This window comes from Nyctibius grandis, chromosome 7 (genome assembly GCF_013368605.1).
Source record: "Nyctibius grandis isolate bNycGra1 chromosome 7, bNycGra1.pri, whole genome shotgun sequence".
In the NCBI taxonomy this organism is placed as follows: Eukaryota; Metazoa; Chordata; class Aves; order Nyctibiiformes; family Nyctibiidae; genus Nyctibius; species Nyctibius grandis.
Window position 1 is genome coordinate 38,684,438 of NC_090664.1, and position 23,976 is coordinate 38,708,413.

At 41.0% G+C, this 23,976-nt stretch overlaps 1 protein-coding gene across 1 annotated transcript in view; it reads right to left on the reverse strand.

Annotated features, from left to right (window-relative positions):
- The window catches only part of DNAJC1 (DnaJ heat shock protein family (Hsp40) member C1), a 121,448-nt gene extending 103,806 nt beyond the window's left edge, over nt 1-17,642 (reverse strand). Inside the window, exon 1 of the mRNA XM_068405099.1 lies at nt 17,357-17,642. Within this exon, the coding sequence (XP_068261200.1) occupies nt 17,357-17,521 (165 nt within the window). The 5' untranslated portion in view covers nt 17,522-17,642. The remainder of the gene's footprint in view (nt 1-17,356) is intronic.
- Nucleotides 17,643-23,976: the final 6,334 nt, after the last annotated feature.

Consider the following 23,976-nt stretch of genomic DNA (forward strand, 5'->3'; position numbering starts at 1 on the left):
TAGTTCCTAATGAGGGGACAAAAAATAGGAAAAAGAGGAACCAGAAGACAAAGTACAGTATATACACTCGAGCAGGACAGAGGTGACCGTCACACTGTTCACTCAGCCTCTGAAAATTAAAAAAAAAAAAAAAAACTAGCACAAAAGCCATGGGAAGTGTCAGCAAAGAAGAGAGAAAACTTGTTAGTGCCAGGGGCAGCATGGACAATCACCCTGAACTGCAACGCAGAAGGTTCCTAAGATGTATTTGCAAAGCCCTTACAATACTCAAGCATCACAGCCGGCTCAGCAATTCTCAGCTGTGGCCACCAGAGACTCTATATACTGCCCTCATTAAAGACAAACGCCCAGTGCAGTCCCAGCAACAATGCTGTCTTGGTGAAAAATAAAGCTTTAGGCACAGCAAAGAACAAGAAGCTATTTAGGTACCTGTCTCATTCTCCATGAATACTCTAGGATTGACAGTTTGAAGACAGGGATTTAGTCTGGGGGGGATAAGGGAAAAAAAAAAATCTCCACGATGCCCAGTGAGCTAATGGCTAGTGAAAACTGTAAACCTGTTGCCAAATATTAATCTGGAAAATGAAGCCCTGGTTGGCAGGTCTAAAAAGATCTGCTATGTAGTCTAGAGAGGAATGAAGAGACTGAAGAGGAAAAAAAAAAAATCAGCACAGGTCATTCATTTTGCTTTCATCTTTTCTGGGTAAAGGAAACAGCAAAAAGCAACTAAAACAAAATATGCAGGAAGTCTACGGCAATGATCTGCTTCCTTTTTTGGGCCACAGGTGTTTGTCTAGTAGCAGCTGGAAGGAAACCTTTGTCAAGACAGGAATATCACTGGGACTCTAGAAGGAAGGTTATGGCCTAGAAATTAAATGTCAGCTCATCCAAAACATTGTCTGAACCCAGCTTTGTCAAAAAATGGGGTAGGCTGTCATACTTCATTCAAAAAAAACTCCCAAGGTCCAACTTAAACAGAAATTAAAGGACAGCATAATAAGCAAGACGCAACTTAAAATGTCATCAAAAGATCAGCAATGATTCTTTTGAAGATTGGCTCCTTTCCTTGGGCTATATCAGCAACTGCAGTACATTTTCCAGATTACTGATGCTTGAAATGAAACACAATTTTAGAACATTTATACCAGAGCACATGCAATAATTCTTGCTAAAATGACCAATTCAATATTTACCTTAAAAATCTAATACAGAAGAACTTGAGCCTGTTAGGCAACTGGCAAGAGTGACCATAAGAAATTTCCCTGGAGTTACCTGCCATTCCAAGCACACGCTGGCTCCACTAGACTCTCCTGCTTTCCTTCAGCTTGCCGGCATGTTGGGAGTCAGCAAGTGCTATCCCATGCTGCATCTCACTTGACTAAGTGACAGATTTTACACTAGTATAACTCAGCTAGAATATTTTTTTCACCTCTTGTAATGATGTTTTTCCTTAACCAAGTCATTACAAGACAGATCCTTGTGAAATGAGTCCTGTTTTCAAGGAGCCTACTGCCAGCGTATGAATCTGTTACTACTGACATTCAATAGATCCCACAGCACAAGCACTGGGCTGAGAGTCAGAACAGCATTTTCTAGACTGAACAATTATCTCAAATACTCTTACCATAGCCTAGCACAGAAATTAGCAACTTATATATTAATTTAGTCACACAAAAAAAACCCAACAAATATTGGAGGGGGTGGGAATCAGTTAATCCCCACATTTCACAACACACTAATTTAGTAACACAAAAACCCAGCAAATATTGGAGGTGGAGGGAATCGGTGAATTCCCACATTTCACAACACACTGGTTTTCTTTCATGTTTTATTCTTAGGGTGTCTGATCGGTCGATCAATGTCCTTCAGGGAGTCTTTCCTTCTTTTGACCACCACTTCAGAACTCATATCAGCTCATCTTTAAATGGCATACTGGTTTCATTATGTGACTGGACAAAAGGCCAAGTTTTTACCATGAGAGTTTAATCATTATTTTCCAGCTTTGCCAATTTATACCAGATACCAACCCTTTAGGCAGCCTTACCTTCATGCCTAAATCCATTAATAGAAATTTGGGGGGGGGGGGGGGGTGGTAAAGGTGGGGTTTTTTTGTCTGTAGATTTTTTTTATCCATCCACGCTCTGCCAGTGGAGAGTCCAAAAGGCACCTCTGTTTAAGCAAGCTACCCCTTAAGAATAACCAAAATAATTATCTTACTAAATAGTCCTGTGAATCTGATACTTGGGTGAAGAATGGAAATGACTGCAATATATGTACTACTTTAAGGCTTGCAGCCAAACAGCCTAGGGACTCCACAAGCAACCCTTGTGCAAGTTGGGAGGGGTGTCGGGTTTTATGCTAACAGCAAGTTCTGCTCTTACAGCTGGAATGGGAAATACTCTGTATATTTGGCTTAGCTGGACTGCAAAATACTGAATACCTGGTCAAGATACAATTCTATCTTGACCAAGAAATCAATTTCGGAAACCAGCCTAGCCCAGTACTATCTTTCCTAGCCATAGGATCAATCTGATGAAGTCTAACCAGCTGTCATGTAAGACTCTCATATCTCATGACAGCAGACAGGATAACCAATACCCTGGTAATAACGGGATACTATTAATTCAATGACAGTGTCTTCAAGTTAATCTGTTAGAAAAGAGCACAGAAGCTGTGGGAATGCATCTTACATATTCCAGAAGTGAAGAAACTCACATTTTACAGCATTCTGCTTTCTTTAGGTCAGAAATTTAAGATGATACCATGCCCCTGTTAACAGTTCTCTAAATACCAGACAAGTTTTCTTAAAAAAAAAATTTTTTTTTGTTAAAAATCTGAACTTTGAGGAAAGCAAACAGAAATGAAATTATATCTTAGAAAGAAAACATGGATATCTATATTCAATGTTAACCAGTGTTTATATTCACAAATACATTTACAAGAGAAGTCGACATTCTGCAATGCAAAATGGCAATCTATGCAAGAGCACTTTTTACCAAAAATAGTGTCTGAATTTATTTTCTAGACTTCAAATACTACAAAATTAATGCAAACTTTTTGTACTGAAAACTTGAAAATACCACGGTTTAAAATAGGAAGTATAATATTAAGATTGAAGTTCTTTATTGTTAGGGCATGATTCTTTTTTTAGTGCATTTCTCTCTAACTCTATCCCTTTTATAAGTAGAACATAGTATTACCTAAACATTTTGGATTTAAACACAGTCTACTCAAACTTACATCTTCAGAGACTTACAGAATTAAACATTGTGGTTTTACCAAAAAATCAAGATAAAACTAAGACACATGTGATAAAAATCAGCTGCAACACTAAAGGTTTAATTGCACCTATGTATTGCAATTTGCTGTCACACTATGACAAACTGAGGCTCACACAGGACAATCCTAGGTCCATGTTAAGTTAGCTCAAAATAGGAAATATTCACCACCAACACCTCTCCTATGAAACCGTCCATCTGAACTCTGCACCCTATACCTGGCACTTATGAAACTAGACTTCCCAGAAAATGCAGTCTGATTTAGTTTTTCATTACCCCATACTTTTTTCTAGTTACTTTGTCCTTGGGTTCTCAAACTTGATTTCTCAGTGCATCACTTCAGATATGTAGATGTTAGCAAAGAGCCAGTTCTACCCTAAATTCACATCTCGACGTTAGTCAAGGCACATGCATAGCACGGAAGCAATGGGTAGGATTAGATACAGGGTTTAATTTCTTTAGATAGTACCTAGAAGTATGAATTTATCAGGTCCCTGAACAATAAACAAATCAACTCTATTTAGAAAAGAAAAATGATGGTACACTAAAGAATGGTACTAAAACCTTGAAATTCAATACATTTTATTCAATACAACTTTTAGCTTTAATATGTTCACTTAAAGTTCCTGCGTTTCAAACAAGTTCCCTGCTGCAAAACTCATTTTGGCAAGTTTCTATCTTTTAAAAACTCCCAGGAGCGAGGGCATTTCATAAAACCCTGTCATATCTTTCTTCTTGTGGAAAGGTGTCCCTGCCCATGGCAGGGGGGTTGGAACTAGATGATATTTAAGGTCCCTTCCAACCCAAACCATTCTATGATTCTATGAATGCTAAGTTTTCGCAGTGATTTATATAACCGAAACAAAGCAATACCAAAATCTTGCTTAAACCAATAGGAACAAGCAAAGACATTGCTAGTTAGTGGTACCATCAAAACTAGGATAACTAGAGTAAAATAATCTCATTGTTTCCAAAACAATAAACTTAACTACATCACAGTAAGAACCTTGCTAGGAAATTAATAAATCCACAGAATTACTATGGTATAAAGGAACCGTAAGTCAAAAAGGGGGGAGGGGTGGAGAAATACACAAACCAACTCTGCTTACGTCTTAACTCAGGTAGTAATACAAACCCAAGCCCTTCATTTCATCTTCTGAAAAGAGAACCATTGTCCAAGACCGAGATGTTACAGAGTTAATGCTAGTTACTAAAGCAAAGTAACCAGAAGCAGATGACATATTCCTGAACTCCTTCCAGATATCTCAGTTAAAGGCCTGAGCTCCTAAGAAAATATGCTTAATCACTGTTTTCGTTTAGCCTGCAGCCAGGGCTAAACAATAAGCAGTTGTTCTATCACCCAGTGTCCCCTCCTCAACCAAGAAAGGGAATTAGGAAAAGGAGGGAGACTCATAAGTTGAAATTTAAACAGATTTAATAAAATAAGGAAACCAGTATCAATGCTGATACAAAACACACAAAATTATACTTAGCCTACAGAGTGGTGACAAGTCACTCCAGGGATCACAACTGTTGAGGAAAAAGACGGACAGAAGAAGTGAACAGACCAAAAAGCCCCCACCACCCCCAGCAGCTTTCCCATTTATAGTGAACAGTGACGTTAGTGTTACCAAACACACCTGTGGGCAAGCCTGGGTCAGCTGCCCTGGCTTTCACTGCTAATGGCCTTGATCATCATACCACAGCTGGCCACAAACTGAAACAAAATGTAACAGAAAAGTGATTCTATAAATTTTATCCCCACAAAACCAGGAAAAATCATACACATGTAGCAGTTACTAGAACAGGAAAACTGCATAGCAGCAGCTATTCCTCCTTCTAATGATCAATAACTACAACAGCAAGGTGGTGGGATTTTGTGCCAGTTCCAGTAGAATTTGTGGAACATACAGCTAAAAAACCATGTTGATTACCTCTTTCTAAGTTGTTAATACAGACTTTTGGACTTGTCCAAGCAAACCAGAGTGGCAATGTATTTGGTTTTCAAAACCCTTTTATTGATTTAAATGTAATCAAAACCAGGATGCTAGCTACAGAGTGCTTGATGATGAAACTACGAAAAGTTTCATTCAGGAATAAACATACAGCCATGCAATTTCACAATTTAATGAGTCTTTCCTGTTGGAGATGATCAAGAGAGATTCCCACACCAACACATTCTTTGCAGATCAAGAGAAGCTAATTCAGCTTCAAATAAATATACAGACATATTACTCCAAACAGACAAATTAGATGCTAAGAAGCCACCAGGATCATGGCTTTCACCTGAGATTGCTGAATGGAATTTATATACAAAGCTGCAGACTTGCAGGTGAGGAAGGCAACCCAGTATTGCAAAAAGCTGCCACCAGGGACCTGGGAGGCTGCCAAGGTGGTTCCTATACACTCACACAAAAAAAACACAGAAGAAATCCTGGGAATTACAGACCAGAAAGTTTGTCATCCACCCTTAGTAAAGGCCATAGGGGCTATAAAAATAGTCACTGTAAACAGGGATAAATGCAGTCTGTTGGAAAAGATGTTACATGGCTTCTGCAAGAGAAACCCTGCCTCACCAACCCACCCCAGTCCTCTGAGTACATCAGTAAGGACAGAGACATCAGAGGTCCAGCACACACAGTACAGTCCAATTTTGAAAAGCTTTTGACAAGGTTCCACACCAAAGCTTATCAAGAAACTAACTTCCCACAGGATGGGAGGAAAGAGTCTTACAAATAGAAAATTAATGAACAGGATACAAAAGCAAGGTTTTAATGGCCAGTTTTCAGGGCAGAGAATAGGCAGCTGAAAGGCCTCTTGCTGGGGGATTGGTGCTGGGACTGGCTTTACTCAGCACTTTCAATGACAACCTGAGGAGTAGAGCATGCTGTGAAATATCACAGTTCACAGGTGACACTATATGTTTTGGGTAGATACCAGGCATTAGCGAAGGAATGCCAAACCAAGTGATCTGGCAAAAAAGTGAGAGATGAGATTCAGTGTAGGTAAGACTGTTGCCTTAAACTAAACTATGTCTGCACGGAGCAGAGGTTGGAGCTGGCAATTACAAATCATTAAGCGATCCAAGACACATAAATAAAATGTGTATATAAATAATAAGAAACCAGGGTGGAAACCAGCCAGAGCATACTGACAGCATCCAGCACTCCTTGAAAGCATCCAAGGAGCTAGTGGATGACATGGACGGGTACCCTAACTGGAGACCAAGAAGACTAGGGAGGGGAAACAGGCCCTCACATACACCAGGATCCATTGCTTGAGACACAATACTAGACGATTATTAAACATTTGCAATCAAGACAAGGCAAGGGTGTTTAGTATTCTCAATTGCAAATAACATTTTTTTTAAAATCACATTATTTCTTAACTGATACATGTTTATCCAAAAAAAAAAATCCTCTTCATAAGCCATATTGCATGACACCACTGAGGAAAAGACAATAAGTTAAAAAGAAAACAGAAGTAGGTATCTCCAGTGACCAGGAGAATATCTAACTGCACAGAGACAGTGATCAAAAGAATACCTAACCACACGAAGATAGATAGTGATTTTCAACCAATGAATCACAGGGCCCTGGAAACGAGTAAGCTACTGACCTACTTCAGCTATTGTCCTTAAATCTAAGTTCACTAACCAGCGGTCTGCACCTCCACCAGAAAATTAAGGTGTCTATAAATCATATCCATTTGTAGGTAAGAAACATAAGTGTAAGTGTGTGAAAGGCATAAATCATCATGATTGAGGAAATTAGTAAGGTAGTAACTCATTGAGAGGTTAGTCTCTACCTGTCCAGCAGAGGATTGGATTTTTTTTTTCTTCCAAATTAACACAGCTTTCTGGTTAAGCACCAACCACAAAACACAAAGACCAAAAAGATTTACTAAATGGACTACTGGTGCACTCCAGCGTGGGAACTCTGTACTATGTAACTGAGCATGAATGTAAGTCAGTTATACCTAATTTTTAAATATAGTACATAACCTATGTACAAAAGAGGTTTGCTCTTTCACCATTGTAAGTTGCAAGAGACAACTGACTGGCTGATACCCCCAGTCTGTATTTCAACTGTTGAAATACTCTTCTCAACAGATACAGTCCAACATTCGAATTCACTATTTTGTTTTGAAAGTTGCTGGGTTCGCTTGTAGTGTTAAAAGCCACTGGAGCAGAAATAGAAAGAGGAAAATGTTCAGTAGAACAAAACTACAAACCACACAGGTTACAAACTGACAGAAGAAATACTTTCTATTCAACAGATAGGTGGACTCAGGTTGGAAAACAAGTTTATTTCAAATTTTTTGACCAACTGCAAGAAGAGCTTGAATTGAATAAGATTTCCTTTCCATTGAATAAGATTTTAAATAATTCCTAACAGGAAATGGGAAGAGGCTTCCATATAGGATGAAATTTTACAGACTTTTTTTTTACTGTAACATTGTAGTAGCTACTGTTATACACAACATCCAGTAAAGCACTTACTAATATGATTTTAAACTGTCACAAAATTAAATGGCATACAGCTCTTCTACTCTCCCATCACAGCATTTATACCCCATAAAAGAATACTATAGGAATCACTGACTATGAAACAGAGATTATTAAATATAAAAGCTAGTCTACATTAGTTTGAAATTTAATAAAACCCTGATCAATCAGACTACAGAATCATTCACAATATTTTCAGGGGTAGGTAAAGACAATTATTGCTCCTGAAAGGAGAAGCTATTCCCCCCAAATCAGTGCAATAAGGCTACTTCACAGCTTTCTCATGTCCTCATCAGCACTGAATGCTTCCTTCAGCAAGCAAAAGCACTTCACAGTGTTGAGACAGCCCATGCATAAAAGCAAGACTCCCCCGGTTCTTCCTTCTCTCTTCAGTCAGAGACAGAATGCAGAGTGACTTTATTTCAACAGCTCCTATGCATCTTCTGTTTTTCTCTGCAAGTTTTCCAGATTAACACTGAGAAGGAAGAATTTCAGATCTAGCAGATATGAGGGGCTGCTTATGAATTTTCTTCTCATTCCACCGCTCATTTTTTTGACATCAAGAAGAACAGGTTGCAAGGCCTGCGTGCCAAGCCATTTAAGAAATTTGAACTTTAGCAATCCATCAGAGAGAGCCCAGTAATATAAAACCCTGCTTTAAAGTGTTACATTCAAACTGTGTTATTGTTTGCATAAACGTAACATACAACACATGTACAACACATTGCCACATACATAAGAATGTTTATAAATCACTTTTCTACAGAGCTAGTAACATCCAAACAAGGCTGACAAACAAACAAACAAGCAGCAAAAGACACCCAGAAATCCCAAATCTCCTGATAATTCAGGGAAAAACAATAATTTTGAGCTGTAGAAAAAAATATATACTACTGTTTAGGAACCCAAAATCGAGAGAAGCAAACTTTTAATGGGCTCAGCATACAGCTAAGCAAAAGCATGAACACTAACAAGCAAATCAAAAGCAAAACTGCAGGTTTTCATATGCTGCATGAATTTTGTTAGCCTGATAGGATGCTGTGGAAAACCAAAACACGTCAGATATAAATTAAATTCCTCCTTTTATTCATTTTAACATCAGACCTATTCTTATAGATGAAAAACCCTTTGTTACAGCTTATACTCTCATTCTTACTGGCTCAGCTGCCCAACAGCACTACATGCTCTTTGTTACTGGCTCTGCTGAGAACACAAGGAGCACCAACCCAACTAAGGAGCATTTTATACACTGAATTTTCATTTTATTTTTTAAATTTTACCAAGTACTTAAAGTTAAAATAGCACCATAGATACCTCCAAATATCTCCCTTAAAGCTATAGTTTTCTCTAGATCTGATTAGAAAACCGTGTTAAGATTAATTGTAAAATGACTCTAGATGGAGCATAAAAGATTTATCATTCCACAGAATGAAATTAAGGCTGCCTCTAAGATTTTTCTTTACACAACTTTACAGACAAACATGATGGCCACAATCCACAGCAGTCAAGTAGTAAAAAGCCCACTGAGAAGTTATTTACAAAACTGTGTGTTAGATTAATTATGCGGCTGTTTTAGATACCAAGATAGGCACATACATGAGAACTTCAGCAAAGGACATTAATTTGAAACAAGCATAAAACATACAGCCTTGTGTAAGCACCAGAGGCCACCATCACAGGTCACCTAGCATTCCTCACCAAGAAATTGGTCACTCCCTTCAATGAATTATAGGTCAAACACAGAACTTCTAGGGAGAAAAATAGCCCATTTTTTTATTTCTGCAATTTGAAGATAAAGCTATTATGGAGATACCCTTAAAGGACTAGTGAAGTGGGAAGTATAGAGGGGAAGAGCTGAAACATTATTGCTGCTGCAGACAGAAAAAAAAAATTTCAAGACTGCTTATTTTATCCTTTTCACAGCACTTTGCATACTGTTAGTTCCCTTGGGTTCCCAAACATAGTAGTTTCCTGTTGCTATATGTCCTGCTACACAGCAAGGAAAAAGAAAAATATAATCTGAAGAAATCAAGAAAGTATTACATGAATGGTCAGGGAAAGTTAACAGTAAATGTCTTTAAAACTACTTATAATGGTAGATTCTGAAACACTTTTGTGTCTTTAAGAAAGGAGCCAACAATGAAAGCAATAAAACCTGGATTTCCTTGGACGACATCAAAGCAGAAATTTAATAGGAAACAATACAGAAAATCCATTTTTATGGAAAATACAAGTTTTACAAGTCTAGATGTCTCAATCATTTTTATATGCAGCAACTGTGAACAAAAACATCAAGGAATATTATGCGTACATGATACGTGACGTCAGGGCACTTATAGAATGGATTACATTATGTATCAGCAGCTTACCTGGAAGTTCAGCACTGTTAAAAAAAAGCAAAACAAAACCAAAACACACACACAAAAAACCATACCCTGCACCATCCTCAGTTACAAATCTGAGCAGGTTATAAGTGCTTCTCTATGGTGACTCTTATGAGGCAATTAAACTACTCTATAGTTCAGAACAGCTTTGTTCTATAGGATCCAAGTGAATAATCTCCACGATGACTTCAAACAATTTAATAATTTATATTTTTCAACTAAAAGCAGAGTTTCCAGAACTGCTGAAAATCTCACTACCATGTATAACTTATAAGTAACAGATTAAAATAGGAAGTTTAAAATGATGAAGGGATGCAGAATTATGTCTCAATAACATACTGAGAAAAAACACACAATTACTTTTATGGAATGAACTGAGATTACAGCTAAAGCCACTAGAAACAAATCTGAATTTTCTAATGCTTTTTTTGTTTGAACTAGTACAATGGACTATTACTGCCTCAGTGTTGGTAGTGTATTTAGGGGCTTTGGGGGGCTTTTTTGGCTGTAACAGGAGCCAATTCTTAAAGTAAAAAAAAAAAATTTGAAGAACCCCTCCCTCATCCATCACTTAGTGTAGTTTCAGGAACTACTAAGATCCCTCACTGTCCAAATAAAGGTCTGCTACTACTGTCACCTAGTTGTGTATTACAGAAGTTAATTATTTTTGACAGTCTGGAGCAAGAAAGTTGAAATATATTTCATCTTTACGACTGAGAACTCTGATGTTGCAATTGACAGTGCGTTAAAATCTAATACCTTCCAAAACTACTAGACCTGCTTAATATATATTTGAACAAGTAGTAGAAACAATCTTGAAACAGGCTTAGACAATTAGACATGATGTTTAGTCACTAGCCCAACAACTTGATTCCTCAAGCATAAGTAACTGAGGTATCAAGCTGCTACATGGCTCCATGTCGCTTCACGGCACAAGACTTTCGAAAGTCACAATGAATATCCTATTTGTCATACAAAGACAAAATAATCTCCTAAAACAACGCAAGAAAAGCCTATAGCTCATAGTTTTGACACAATCATCTGAAAAAGAGATGTCATAATTGCATGCCTGTGAAAGCTCTATCTCACTAGATCAAATACTTCCAAAGCTTGGAAGACTGAAGCAGTATTACTAATCTAGATTTTCTCTAAAACATTTGCAGATGACACACACTCCACGATTTTAGTAACACTGCACCCACATACGTTAACCTTAAAAAGCAGCAGGGAGGAGAACAGTCTTAAGTGTTAGAATAGCAACGAAAAGAAGTCTTTGGAGTGTGATCCAGCTTGTCACCAGGAAGAAACAAACTGCTGAGTTTCTGGGCTATGCCTCCTTATTTTCCTTTCCTTGTCTTCTTTATGTGCACCTTGCCTGCCAGGGGAGACAGAAGACCTGTATGGGTACAGGTAGGCTCTTCTTGCTGAGGACTTGAGAGCATTCCTTGAATAGATACAGCTCTTCCTCAGATGCCTCTTCCTACTTGAGGGGACCACTCTGTGTACTCAAAGTTCTCAATAAGCTCTACAGCAAAAACAGTTTTACCTAGGGTTTGTTTTTTTTTTCCTGGACAGTGACCCATTCAAAGCCAGAACTACAGCAGTGCCAGAAAATATAACACTAACAGCTTCAGGGATTGCCATTCTTTCTGAAAAATAGGTTACGAAATCTATTTCTAAGAACTTTACTTATATTACATATTAATTCACAACTTTAGAACTGCAGTGATGTATGTGCTGCATATGTCAACGTCAATACATTGCATAAAACAGACTATACAAAAACCTATTACTGAGAATTTTCTTAAGTATCCCATAATGCCTCACAATACCATAAAAGCACAATTTGTCGTGGTGCTCATTCCTGGTAAGGTTCTCACAGGGCAATGCCAAGAGGTAAAATTCAGCATCAGCCATTTACTATAGTCTTAAAGGTGCATCTACCTCAATTTTTTAGTGCAGATCAGGAGTGCACAGGTAAAGAAAAACTTACACAGTGGGTACAATAAGGATTATGAAGTGGTCCTGGAGTGGATGAATTGGATTCCTTTTGGAAAGAACTGAACTGTAAGATGTAAAACCAGGAGCACAAACAGCGCACTTCAACACAAACAGGCATTGAGTCCATGCAGCCAGCCTGGAATTAGTTCAACAACAACAACAACAAAAATCCCTGAAATGCAAACAGTATTGACACCAATTCCTCAGCACCAAACGTTGCATTCTACAGACGCAATCCCGTCAGCCCCTGCTACTTGCCAAGGCACACACAGCTCCTCTGTTCCAGTGTTCTTGGAAGGAGCCTATTAGCCCAAGACATCCAACTCATCTGGAGGGGTTGTGGCTTCCCATAGCCAAAGAAATCCAACTCCTTGGTTTTCACGTCTTGCACTTTCTTGGGAGTTGCTAACATACCAGTGCCTCACAGTCAGTAGGACCAAAATCAGGTTCTGTACGTGCAGTTCTGACTTCGTGCTGCAGCATCATCTAGCAAATCCATCATCTAGCAATGACATGGATACAATGCTCTTAGTTCTCTACAGTAAATCCACACGAATGGATTAGAGCCTAGTTCAAAATAAATCTCGTGTCACAAGGAAGGCATAAGCCAATACTGAAGAAAACATTTCTCAACATTTTTCAGGGGTTATGTATTTACCCACAGTGCTGCCCAGCAAGCCCCACCCATGTGTTAACTCTCCCTCGGGAACCTGAGCTCCCAGGGCCTCTTCTACTACCTCAAAGGGCACCTGGAGAAACTTTGTGTGTTTGCTTTCATACACTGCACAGGCCTAGCAGAACTTTCAACACAGACCTGTTCCCTTCTCTGATTGCCAGAAGACGCCAAAGCCTTATTCAGAAATTCCACGGTCCTAACTGATACATAACATACTGCTCTGCACAGGCCAGTTCTAGCAACACAGCTCATGCATTTTAACATGTCTTCACAAACAACGTTTCCTAAAAATTTTGTGATCAGATCCCTTGTCTCCAAGAACCACATCACAAAGTTTCAAAAGACATTCAGAAGCCTGTAGTGCCTTCCTTACTGCAAGCCAAAAAGAGTAGAGGAGCTGGTAATTCCCTTTAAGCCATATACACAGTTATAATCAAAAGCATATTTTGGCAAGTAGATCCACAGGTTCAACTGATGCCAAGTTGATTCATCCAGAGTGTTATCATATTTATGGAAGTATCAGCTATTGAAAGCTGTAAGAGACAACAAAATTAACTTGATCAGTTCATTTGTCCACCATACAAGCTTGTAGCTCCCCAGATCTTCCTGGAATTTTTCCAAAAATTTGACATCACATGTGCATGTTCTCATCCTCAGGTAACAGGGATGGAGTCTCCATAGCCTCTGGTTAATTTGCCTGCTTCATCTGAGTCTTTACATGAATACTATTTGGTGGTGATCCCTTTATCAGTTTGAAACTGGCTATACTGAAGTGATTACTGAAATAATTATTGCATCTGATCTGTCAAGAGTTCATGATCCTATTTTCTTCATTTGGACACAACTTCAGTAACCACTTGGGGGACATGGAAATGTAATCTTTTCTCTAGCCAAAGGCTATCTTATCTCCTCATTCTGCTAGGTCAAACTTCTTGAGAACAGTTTTAGACAAGCCACTCAAGTTAATCACATCACCAACTTAAAAAACCACCAAAGAAACAGGAAGGTAGAGCAAGTCCCCAATTGTTCAGACCAGCAATAGTAACAATGTAACAATGCAAAACTTCTTATATATGCTATGTTACCATGAGATCTGATGGATTAACAAATAGATAGATTGTGTCCTTGTATAAAAAACAGATACTTGTTGACCTAGGTGTTCAGACCTAACACTTGGGGGTTGGTCAAAATGGCCTCCGGAGGTACCTTCCAACCCCAACCATCCTGTGAGCATTTGTAGATTTCTCAGCCAACACCTCCTTGATGTCAGGCACTGAGGACAGTTACTCTAACAGCCCAGACAGTCACAATCTTACTCTTCCTCTGTCAAAAATTGCTTCAGTTAGATCATCCTCTCAGTCACCGATCTTGGAAAATGCTACAGCAGCTTCAAACCTAACACCCTGCCCGTGCTGGATGACGGCTACCTGACAATGCCAGGAAGCTTCCACAAGGCCCTCAAAAAGACAAAACAAACACTTATACTCCGCAAGCGACTCATCGTAGACTAGCAACAAAACAAAACCAAAAAATCATCATTTCTCTCCAATCCCATGGAAAAAATCCAGCAGCCGAGAGGCTTCATCAAGCATGCTAGAGAGCTACAGGACTTCCCACAACACCTTCTGCACCTTGTCAGTTGAGGTCAACATCAGCTTCTGACATCGCGTAATGAGGTTCAACAAGCAGCCGGTAACACAATTCTCCCATCAAACCTAAGCTGCTGTAAATGCCTTAAGGAAGCACTGGAGTCATTCCCTGTATTTTTTCAACACACAAGATGACATGTTTAGAAAAAATCTGCAGCCCTGATATACCACTGTTAACAAACATGGTTAGGCACCCGTATCTCAGATGCAGAAGTTGCATCTGCACAAGGAGAAGTACTCCCTCCCCAGAAGGACAAGAAGGAAGAAGGGAATTACCAGGACACAATACAAGGCAATGAACACCAAGAAGACTATGGAGGGGGGGAGGAGGGGAAAGCAAGCTTTGGTGAACGAAAGATTACAAAACAACTCAAAGGCATGTCCACAAAGGCTGTTGTCACACACACTCTGTCCCTCTGGTGCTAAAATGCCAAGAAAAACACCTGAGCACAGGGAATAAAACCACTAGCACCAGAACTACAAAAAGTTAATCACAGCATTCTAGTCAAAAGGCATCCCAACTAAAAACAACAGTGACATACAAAATAACCAGTAAACTCCATTAAACCACAGTTTTAAAAAATAGCAGAACACCAGAATAAACATGCATAACACCACATAGAGATGTTGTAGTAAAAGGCAGCTTTGTGTTAAGACATCCAAGGTAGGATACAGCACACCTGACATTCGTGCACTTCCCTTGACCCTGTTACAAGACAAGTTACCCTTCTCATACAGTAACTGAAACGGCTGCAGCTACCTAGCGAGTTGCTGCAAGTCAGAACCCTGCTTCAGTATCTTGTTTGAAGCTTCGGGTATAGGTGAGAGCTGGAGAATCAAGCAGCAGGAACAAAGAATACAGTGTGGAAGAACCTGTAAACCTACAGCATCTTCCAATGCTTACAAATTCTACTGAAGCTCAACTTCAACATTGTTGTACTCACAGGTATATTCTGCTGCACGTGCAAAGCATCTAATACTATTTACACTTCAAGTCTTGGCTATAATGACATTATGAGTGACCAGCATATACTTATAACTAACAAAACTTTCCTTTCATTGTGCTGCACTTCCACAAAATTTTCCCTGCTCACACATTACAAGTGATTTAAGTTCTCCATAAGATTAGAAGTGTGAGCTAGCAGAATACTTGCTTGCTAAAATAACATTATATTTGCTAAACTTATTGTGCAAGGTACAGATTCAGCCCTAGAAAAAAGGATTGTGAAAGATATTAACAAAGAGTTGCACAACAGATCTGAACATCACTAATTGAAACAAACAAAATTTTGTATTCCTACATTATCTAACACTAAAATTGCCTTGGAGGAATTAAATCTTAGATTTTTAGGCTTCTGAAAGTGAAACTTGGGTAGAAGTGTTTGCTGTGTCGTATATATGGTAGTACTCCATAATATTTAACATCAGATGCTTAAGGAGTAAAAGAAAGAGAGATGACTCTGGCTCAGAATCCCCCAACTACCATTAACAACCACAGCCAGTAGTTTCCAAAACAGGACTCTTACATATTGCAGACACCTTTCCTCTCTTTGCAGACACGGCCCTAATGAAATGCACCTGCAAATACAGCTATTATTCTTAAAAACTACAAGAACTACATCAGAATAAACTTTAAGGTTGTCAGGGAAGCCACTCGAATAGCGGGATCACTCACCAGAATGTAGAGGTGCTAGGAGACAAAGAAAAAAATGTCTTTGGGGACTCTGGGTGAACTAACAGATTATAAAGAACTGCATATTTTATTATTGAGGAGCAGAATACTGACTGGAAGAAAGAGACAAAAAGAAGATTGCTAAGATGCGGGAAGAGAGATCAAATGAGATCACACACACAGAGCAGAGCATCTAGAGATGAGGAGGAAGGCCATCACGTGGAAGCCAGGACAAGTGATACAAGTTGAAGATGCCAAGTGGCAGCAAAATCAGCAACCACATCTAAAACTTACACAAGAAACATGGGATAAAAATGTTCGGAACAGGAGTTCCTGTCTTGACTACACACGCACGAAAATTAACCGAAGGTGCTTAATAAATGCTTTAAGATAATCTTAAGTGTTGCCTAGCAAACAGAGGTGAAAACCATGCATAATAACCAAGATACATGGAAAGCAAACAAACATAACAATCCACAAGCCATTACCATGGCAATGGGTCACAGTTTACCACATGGCATGCATGAGAGAGAACAGGAGCCACAACACATGGCAATGCACAATCTTAAGAAGATAAGGAACCAGCAGCTATGCAGAATGAGGGAAAGATGAGAAACAGCCATACCCAGGATACGTATGGGAAGTGGGAGAAGCCCACGAGCTACTTTTGTCTAGCTGTCGATGCATTTGGAGAAAAAGAGGTATATTCACAAGAGCAACAGGCAGTAGGAACACACACAGGTACAGTGGGAGAGGGAGGGTTGATTTATGGTGGGGCCAGAAAGACAAAAAAATGAGCAGTTCTTGAAGGAGAGTGGAGCCCCTGGTAGAGGGAAGGAAGAGGCTGGGGAAGGGACAGGAGCCTTGCCCTGAGCCCCGGAAGCCAGGGCACGGGCGGCCCCGGACTGCAGCGGCAGAGCGGGGCAGCCGCACGCGTGGCAGGGCAGGAGGCGGATGACAGCGCCAGGCGAGGGGCCGGCGGCGTGCCCAGCGCCCGTGTGCCGCGGGGAGCAGCCGGGCGGCGGCAGCGCAGGGCGGGCGGGGGAGGGGGGAGCCAGCCAGCCATGTTCGGCGGAGGCAGGGACGGCGGTGACAGGCAAGGCCCGCGGGAAGGGACCGGGGCAGGAGGCGGCGGGGGAGGCGCGCCTCGGGGCCCGCGGCGGGCGGGGGGGCCCGGTCCCTCGCTCACCTGCTGCACCCCCAGGAAGTCGTAGAAGTTCCGCGGCACCTCCTCCACCAGGTCGAAGAGCTCCAGGTCGCCGCTGTCCCAGGCGCGGACGCGGGGCGCCAGCAGCGCCAGCAGCGCCAGGAGCGGCAGCAGCCGGAGGCGCGGCGCGGCCCGCGGCCGGCCCATGACGCCTGCCCCGGCGGCAGCGGTGGCGAGGACGTGGCCGGGGAGGCACCGCTGAGGCCACACACGCCCCGGCGGCGGCTCCGCACTGAGGGGAAGTAGACAGGCCCGGCCCCGCCGGCGGCCGGTCCCACGGAGGGGGGGGAGCGCTCTCAGCCTGGCCAATCGCCGCCTCCTCAGGCCGTGACGTCGGGTGCCCCGGCAACCGCCGGCGCTCGCGCAGTCGAGGGGCTGCGGGGGGGAAGGGCGAAGGGGGGGGGTGCCCGCAGGCCGGGCGCGCGAGGGAGCGACAGCAGCGCGCGGGGCCTCGGCGCGAGGTCTCCCCGCGCGGCCGGCGGGGTTCGCGCGCCCGCCCCGCCGCGCCGCGCGCCGCCTGCCGGCCCTTCCCCCGCTCCCTCCCTCCCTTCTCCTTCCCCCTGTCCCCGCACCCTGCCCGGCCGCCCTCGCCCTGGCCCGGCGCTGCCGGAGCCCTCTCCTCGCTCCCCCCGTCACCCCCCAGAGTAATTCCCCCACACACACCCCGCCGCGGGGGTCGGGAGCGGTGCCCCCGTGCCCCCCCGCCCCGAGCAGCCTTCCCTCAGCCGGGAGCGGGGTCCTGAGGGGCGGCGAGGCAGAGCAGTGACCTGCTCTACCCCAAAACCACGCCAGCACATTGTCAGTCCGAACTCGATTTTTAACCTGTTTCCCCAGAACTTCCATTCTTTCCTTACTTGAATTAATGTTAAGCATGAATACTAGCCGAGAAATTAGATGGAGACTTAATGCTCAACAATACAAATTATCAACATTAAATCACTTTCTCTGCTACGGTCAGACTCCTTGGAACACCCCGTATGTTTCATCCCTCTTGAGCTAGGCCTAGTTAATAACTCTCTGTGAGCATCATCTCTTTAAGAAAAGACAGTTTCACTCGTCCCAAAGTATCCATGAACTGAATCAAGTTCAGAAAATAGTTTTTCCAATTTTAAAAGAATCCCAAACGCCAATCTTACATGGACATAAATTCACCTAAGGCGGAGCTAGGCACCATCTACAAAATCTCTGCACAGCAGAGCACTGCCTTGGATGGAGTGCAAGCTGGAACACAGGAGGTTCCACATCAATATGAGGGAAAACTTCTTTACAGTGAGGGTAACTGAACACTGGAACAGGCTGCCCAGAGAGGCTGTGGAGTCTCCTTCCTCTGGAGACAATCAAAACCCTGCCTGGATGTGTTCCTGTGTGTATGGTCTAGGTAATCCTGCTCTGGCAGGGGGATTGGACTAGATGATCTTTCGAGGTCCCTTCCAATCCCTAACATTCTGTGATTCTGTGATTCTGTGAATAGCAAGATGTGGTTTATAATACACTCTGCTTAATGCAGAATAGGGACTTGAACCAACATAACCATTATCAATTTTCCAACTCATAAAGTATAGAGTAGTCTTAAGTATTCTCTTCTATTGAAACTGTTCCCTTCTGTATAAACTATTTAAATATTAATTAGATTGATATTTAAACTCATGTTTCCATATCCCATATGGAAATGGGCTGTTAGGATCATGATTCTGCCTCTGGCTCTGCTTTCTGAAAAGACACCTAAACCCATTTGCCAGGAAATGATAATTTAACCAACAGCGTCTGATGTGGACTCCTTTTAATTCACCCTTCACAAAAAGGAGCACTTAACTGTTCATTCTGATCATCTTAAAAAATGCTTCTCCCACTTGATCACAGAGCCAAAAAAAAATAAACCTTTTCTAGAGAAGACAAAGTAAAGAGAAAGCCATGGGATAGTTAATTTATCAGCTGCTTTGTTTTGCTGGAGTAACTGAACCTGGTATCGATCAGTTTCTTCCCTCTTCCTTATTTTCTTAATCTGTTCAGTTTTGCACACCAGTATTAGTAGCATAAATTCCCTTTGTTACCTGGTATATCTACATTCTCTTTCCTTCCAAGCCTTAAGCTTTATTGCACAAAAATTCCAGCTTTGGATTCAAAAAGTTACCTACTCATAAGGCTGTAGAACAAAGTTTAAAGATGCAAAGTACCCTCAGAAATGAGGGGCAAATGAAGAGTTCAACAAGGCAGTATTATTTTTAAACCAGGTTAAAGATTTTTCTTTTTAAATGTGAGATTAACAATACTCCATTCTCCCTTTAATAGATGCTTTCCAAACTCTTCCTTCCCTTCTGACTCATTCTGTTTTCCGTATCTACTTCATCTTGCCTCGTTAGCTTCTAAGCCTCCTTAGTTAAGTTAATCTAGTGCAATGTTCAACCTCAAAGAGAAGCATTTGTTATTTGATCTTATTTTTCATCAGTCAGAATTTGTTATGAAGAATGACCCTTTCCAAAATCCATCTCTGCTGCTCTTGCTGAAACTGTTTAACATAACCTTAAAAACCCAATGAACCCAGGTGATCTATTCAGTTCCGCTGAAACTAGGAAAAAACTGTCCTAACACTGACCACCAATTGTGGCTTCAATCCTTTTGAGAACAACAGCCGATGATAAGCTATTTTGAAAGAAACATCTTGAAATTCTTCAAATAAATTATGGTTTCTTTCAGTCAAAAAGAATGTGAATTTAAGAAGAATAATAGGAGAAAAAATGCACTGATGATAATGGGATTATGATTATTTAAAATACATATTTAAGAGATATCTTACATTTAAGTCAGCATACTTAAATTATTCCAATCGGTTTTAACAATGTGGGAAATTTGAATACTCATTTTTATTCTGCTCCTTAAACCATTAGAAGAGAAGCCCTGATACTGTATGTAACATTTCTAAAAAGGATTTTTTTTAAATTCTAGACTATGAGATTGGTTTAAATGTTTCCATTAAAATCATTCTGTGCCCCAAGAATAAATACTGAAATTTTGGGAAGAAAATGCTAAAAATGCTATTGAAATTCTGTAAGTACCACCATAATAATGACACATTATTATCTTCTCATTCTTCTGTTTTCCTCTTTAAAGTCATGAGAAGTTATTTTTTCTTGGTGAGTCCTTAAGAGTCCTTCCCCCTTCTCCAACACTTCAATTAATCCAAGTCACACTAGGCTTCCAGAATATAAAACAAATCCGTTAAATTAAAAGTCACTTCTCTCTCCTGCTTTCAGAGAAAACCTTAAAATACAAACTAAACATGATCATATTCAGCAATGCTTGCCTTCGCTGTGAGCCTACAACAATATACGTGAGAAATTTCCAGTGATGCGTGCAATGCCTGGTGAGTTGGGTGACCAGTGATGACGATTTAAATCTCAGTATTGCGAACTCTGACACAAACGTAGAGGAGAAGGTAGAGGATTACACACGGCTTTTTCGTTACGGTCTAAAACTACTCATGTTGGGAGGTATTAGTATTTTTTTTCTGTGACTCAGACATGACATTTGAATGGCTAGAGGATCAGAGAAAGGTTTTTAATTCTCTATGTAGTCTCTGTATCTGGGCAGCTCCTTTCCTTTAAGAATATGCAGAGCTATGAAGGCAAGGATGGCATTTTCTTTCTCTTCCCTGAGTTTGTCTGCACACGCAGGCAGGTATCACTGAATCAGGTACGCGCGGTCACGAAGCTCTCCTTTGCAAACCATAAGGGAAAGCAGCACATACAGAAATAATTTGTTTAAATAAATCTCTGTTCTGACGCTAATTGACAGTAGCACCCAAGGCCCGAGGCATGAACCAGATATGATTAGCGTTTTTAACAGCACTGAAAGACCAACATGCTTCATAAGCCCAGTAGGATTCACACGATCATATTCTGAATAGCTAAACAGCCTGCGATTTCCATGTCTCAGATGAATAGAAGACATCTAGGGGAAAGAGCTTATTAAGGGACCACCTCTTTTCTTCCTAAAGATAAAGCCTTATCTCCAGCAATCCAAGAGCCTTACTGCTCTGCAGTCTATTCCAGTTTTCTATTCTGGCTGTTTAGTTTAGGTGCTCTACGTGGTTTTGTATAGGAACAGTAGTTTTCTCTGTTAACAAAACTGGCTTAAGAGTTTCCTGCGCCCTCCCCCCAGCCCAGGCGCCTGTTCCCACCTCTGCACCGCTGTTCGCTGCCTCCTCAGCTGTGCTAATTCAACTCTTTGTGGGCCACATGATAAATCAAATGACTGAAATGATCCAGTTGTTTGGTTTTTTTTTTTAAAAAAAAGCTGTTCACGCACACGTATATACACACGCACACAAAAACTCGGATTTATTTCAGTGATCCAATTTACAACGCAACCAAAGAAACAGCTGCATCGGCACAATCAAGGGGACAGCGAACTGCGATGAAGGAGCACAAACAAGAGGGCAGAGCAGGCAGGAAACTGCCCGGCTTAAACTGGCTTTCCCATTGGAAAAAAACCTTTGTATAACTACACCCAGAGAGCTGAAAGCAAGCTGTTCCCCAGCAGCGAGGCTAAGCAGAGCGGAGGGAAGAATTCTGTTTCACAGCTGGCAGGAACGTTTGAGGACTTGCACCACAACAGAGGATTCTCCTGCAAACGCGGCGAGCGAGATGGCAGTAACCTTGCTCCGAGGGGTCCTGTAGTGCTCCCTCCTGATAGGCAAGTGGTCTGGTTATTGCCTTTTTAAGGGATTTTTTTTTAAGCCAGATCATTTTGCAACTGCAGTTTAGAGCGTAGCCACACAGGCTAATGGAGTGGAGACCGAGGGAAGGTAACATCCAGCGTGGCAGTGGGAAAAGAGGGGGGGACAGTGTCACTTTATAGCAACCCTGCCCACTGAAAGATTGGTAAGGAATATGCCGTTTGTGTAGAGCAGCTGTTACCTTAGGCGAGACATAAGTCAAAGTAATGAGAAAGAAATGTGGGAATGGAAAGAGAAGCAAAAGCAACAGAGCTAAAAACAGAAAGCTATTACAGTCCATCAGACATGAAAGAATATTATTTAGGAAATAGCTAATTCGTGCCTGATTTGGGCAGCTCAGTCCTCTCTTTTAACTATGTTACTCTTTTTTTTTTTCTTTTTCCTCATGTTGCATCATTAGTGCCAAAAAACCAAACAATCCCTGCCTACTGATCATGTGATACTCTGTGATGCTATTTTCCAAACCAAAAAACTACCTGAAGCCACATTAACATCATACAAGATGACTCACAGCCTGTGGGATAGGAAAAGAGGGTTCATTTTCAGAATACCAGCCATATCCTAATAGTATAAAACCAACATATGGAAGCCTTGATCATTATAAATGGCCTTTTTCCAGCATAAATGCATAATGTTTTGCTGCATGACATGGCAATAGTCTGTCATTATATTTTAATATGTTCCCGAAGAATAACATCAACATGGGGAAGCACTGCCGTAGGCAGAAGTTTAAGAGGCACAAGAATTAAAAGACAAAAGAAAATCAGTGATTAGAAGGTTTATGCCATCTTTTTAAACAATGTGTTCTTGACACCTTTCAAAATGATCTGGGGCTTAAACTGCAAGTAATAACTGCAATTGACGACTTCCAGCGTCAATTTTGTTATTACTATTCCAAGAACGACATCCTGGTACTCTATTCACATATGGAGAAGCTCAGCATAAGCAAGCCGAAAACCTCTAGACAACTTTTAGAAATATGTACACCTCTCTTAAAATTTTCATCCAGGGACTGTTATTCTAGTTTCCCAGAATGAGAGCTCTCACTGTATGGACAATATTACTGATGGCTAGAGAGCGGCGTATCTGCAGATGCTGTGCAGCTGAATGTAATTCCCACAGTCCATAATGTAAGAACACTGGAAATCAGGGATTCTCAAGACTACACTATGTTGTCAAGATATTTGTGTTAACCTCCCCCCCAAAAAAGCAAAATAAGAAACATGATTTTGAAATGCTAAAGGTCTCATACAGTTTTCAAATGATGATGTTGATTCCTTTTGTTTTATTCTGCAGCGACTATCAAAGGTTGATGGAGCTTGTTCATAACAGGACTTTCCTTAATTGTATTTGACACATCAAGTATTGTTTAGCAGTTTACTTTTACTTGTGTTCACTGAAGCAATTAGCATCTCTTTTTAATTTCAAGTAAATTTTCCTAAAAGTGTTTTGTAGTATTTTTCAAAATTAATTCACCACCAGGGGGCAAAGAACTATTTCTCCAGAGAGAGAACATTTTAAATCGGTTTCATAGATGCATGAGCCTTCCAAGGTCCTTTTTTACTTCACCGTAATTGCAAATGTGATTATAAAGAAAAAGTGTGCAGACCTAAAAATACACCAGAGAGACATCTTTACCATTTTTTCCAACTTTGGCTGCTCTAACGTTAAGACAATAGCTGAGAGAGCAAACTGGAGGACCAGGAAGAGGTGGTACAAGATGGCTGCTACGTGAGAGCTGCTTCAGTCCTCTTTGTGCGCGTGGTTTTGCCACGTCTCTGTCAGGTCCCATGCTATGCTGTGTCTTGTACAGGAAAAATGAGAACCACCTAGGCACTAAGTAAGGTAACAATAGTAATTCAGTGAT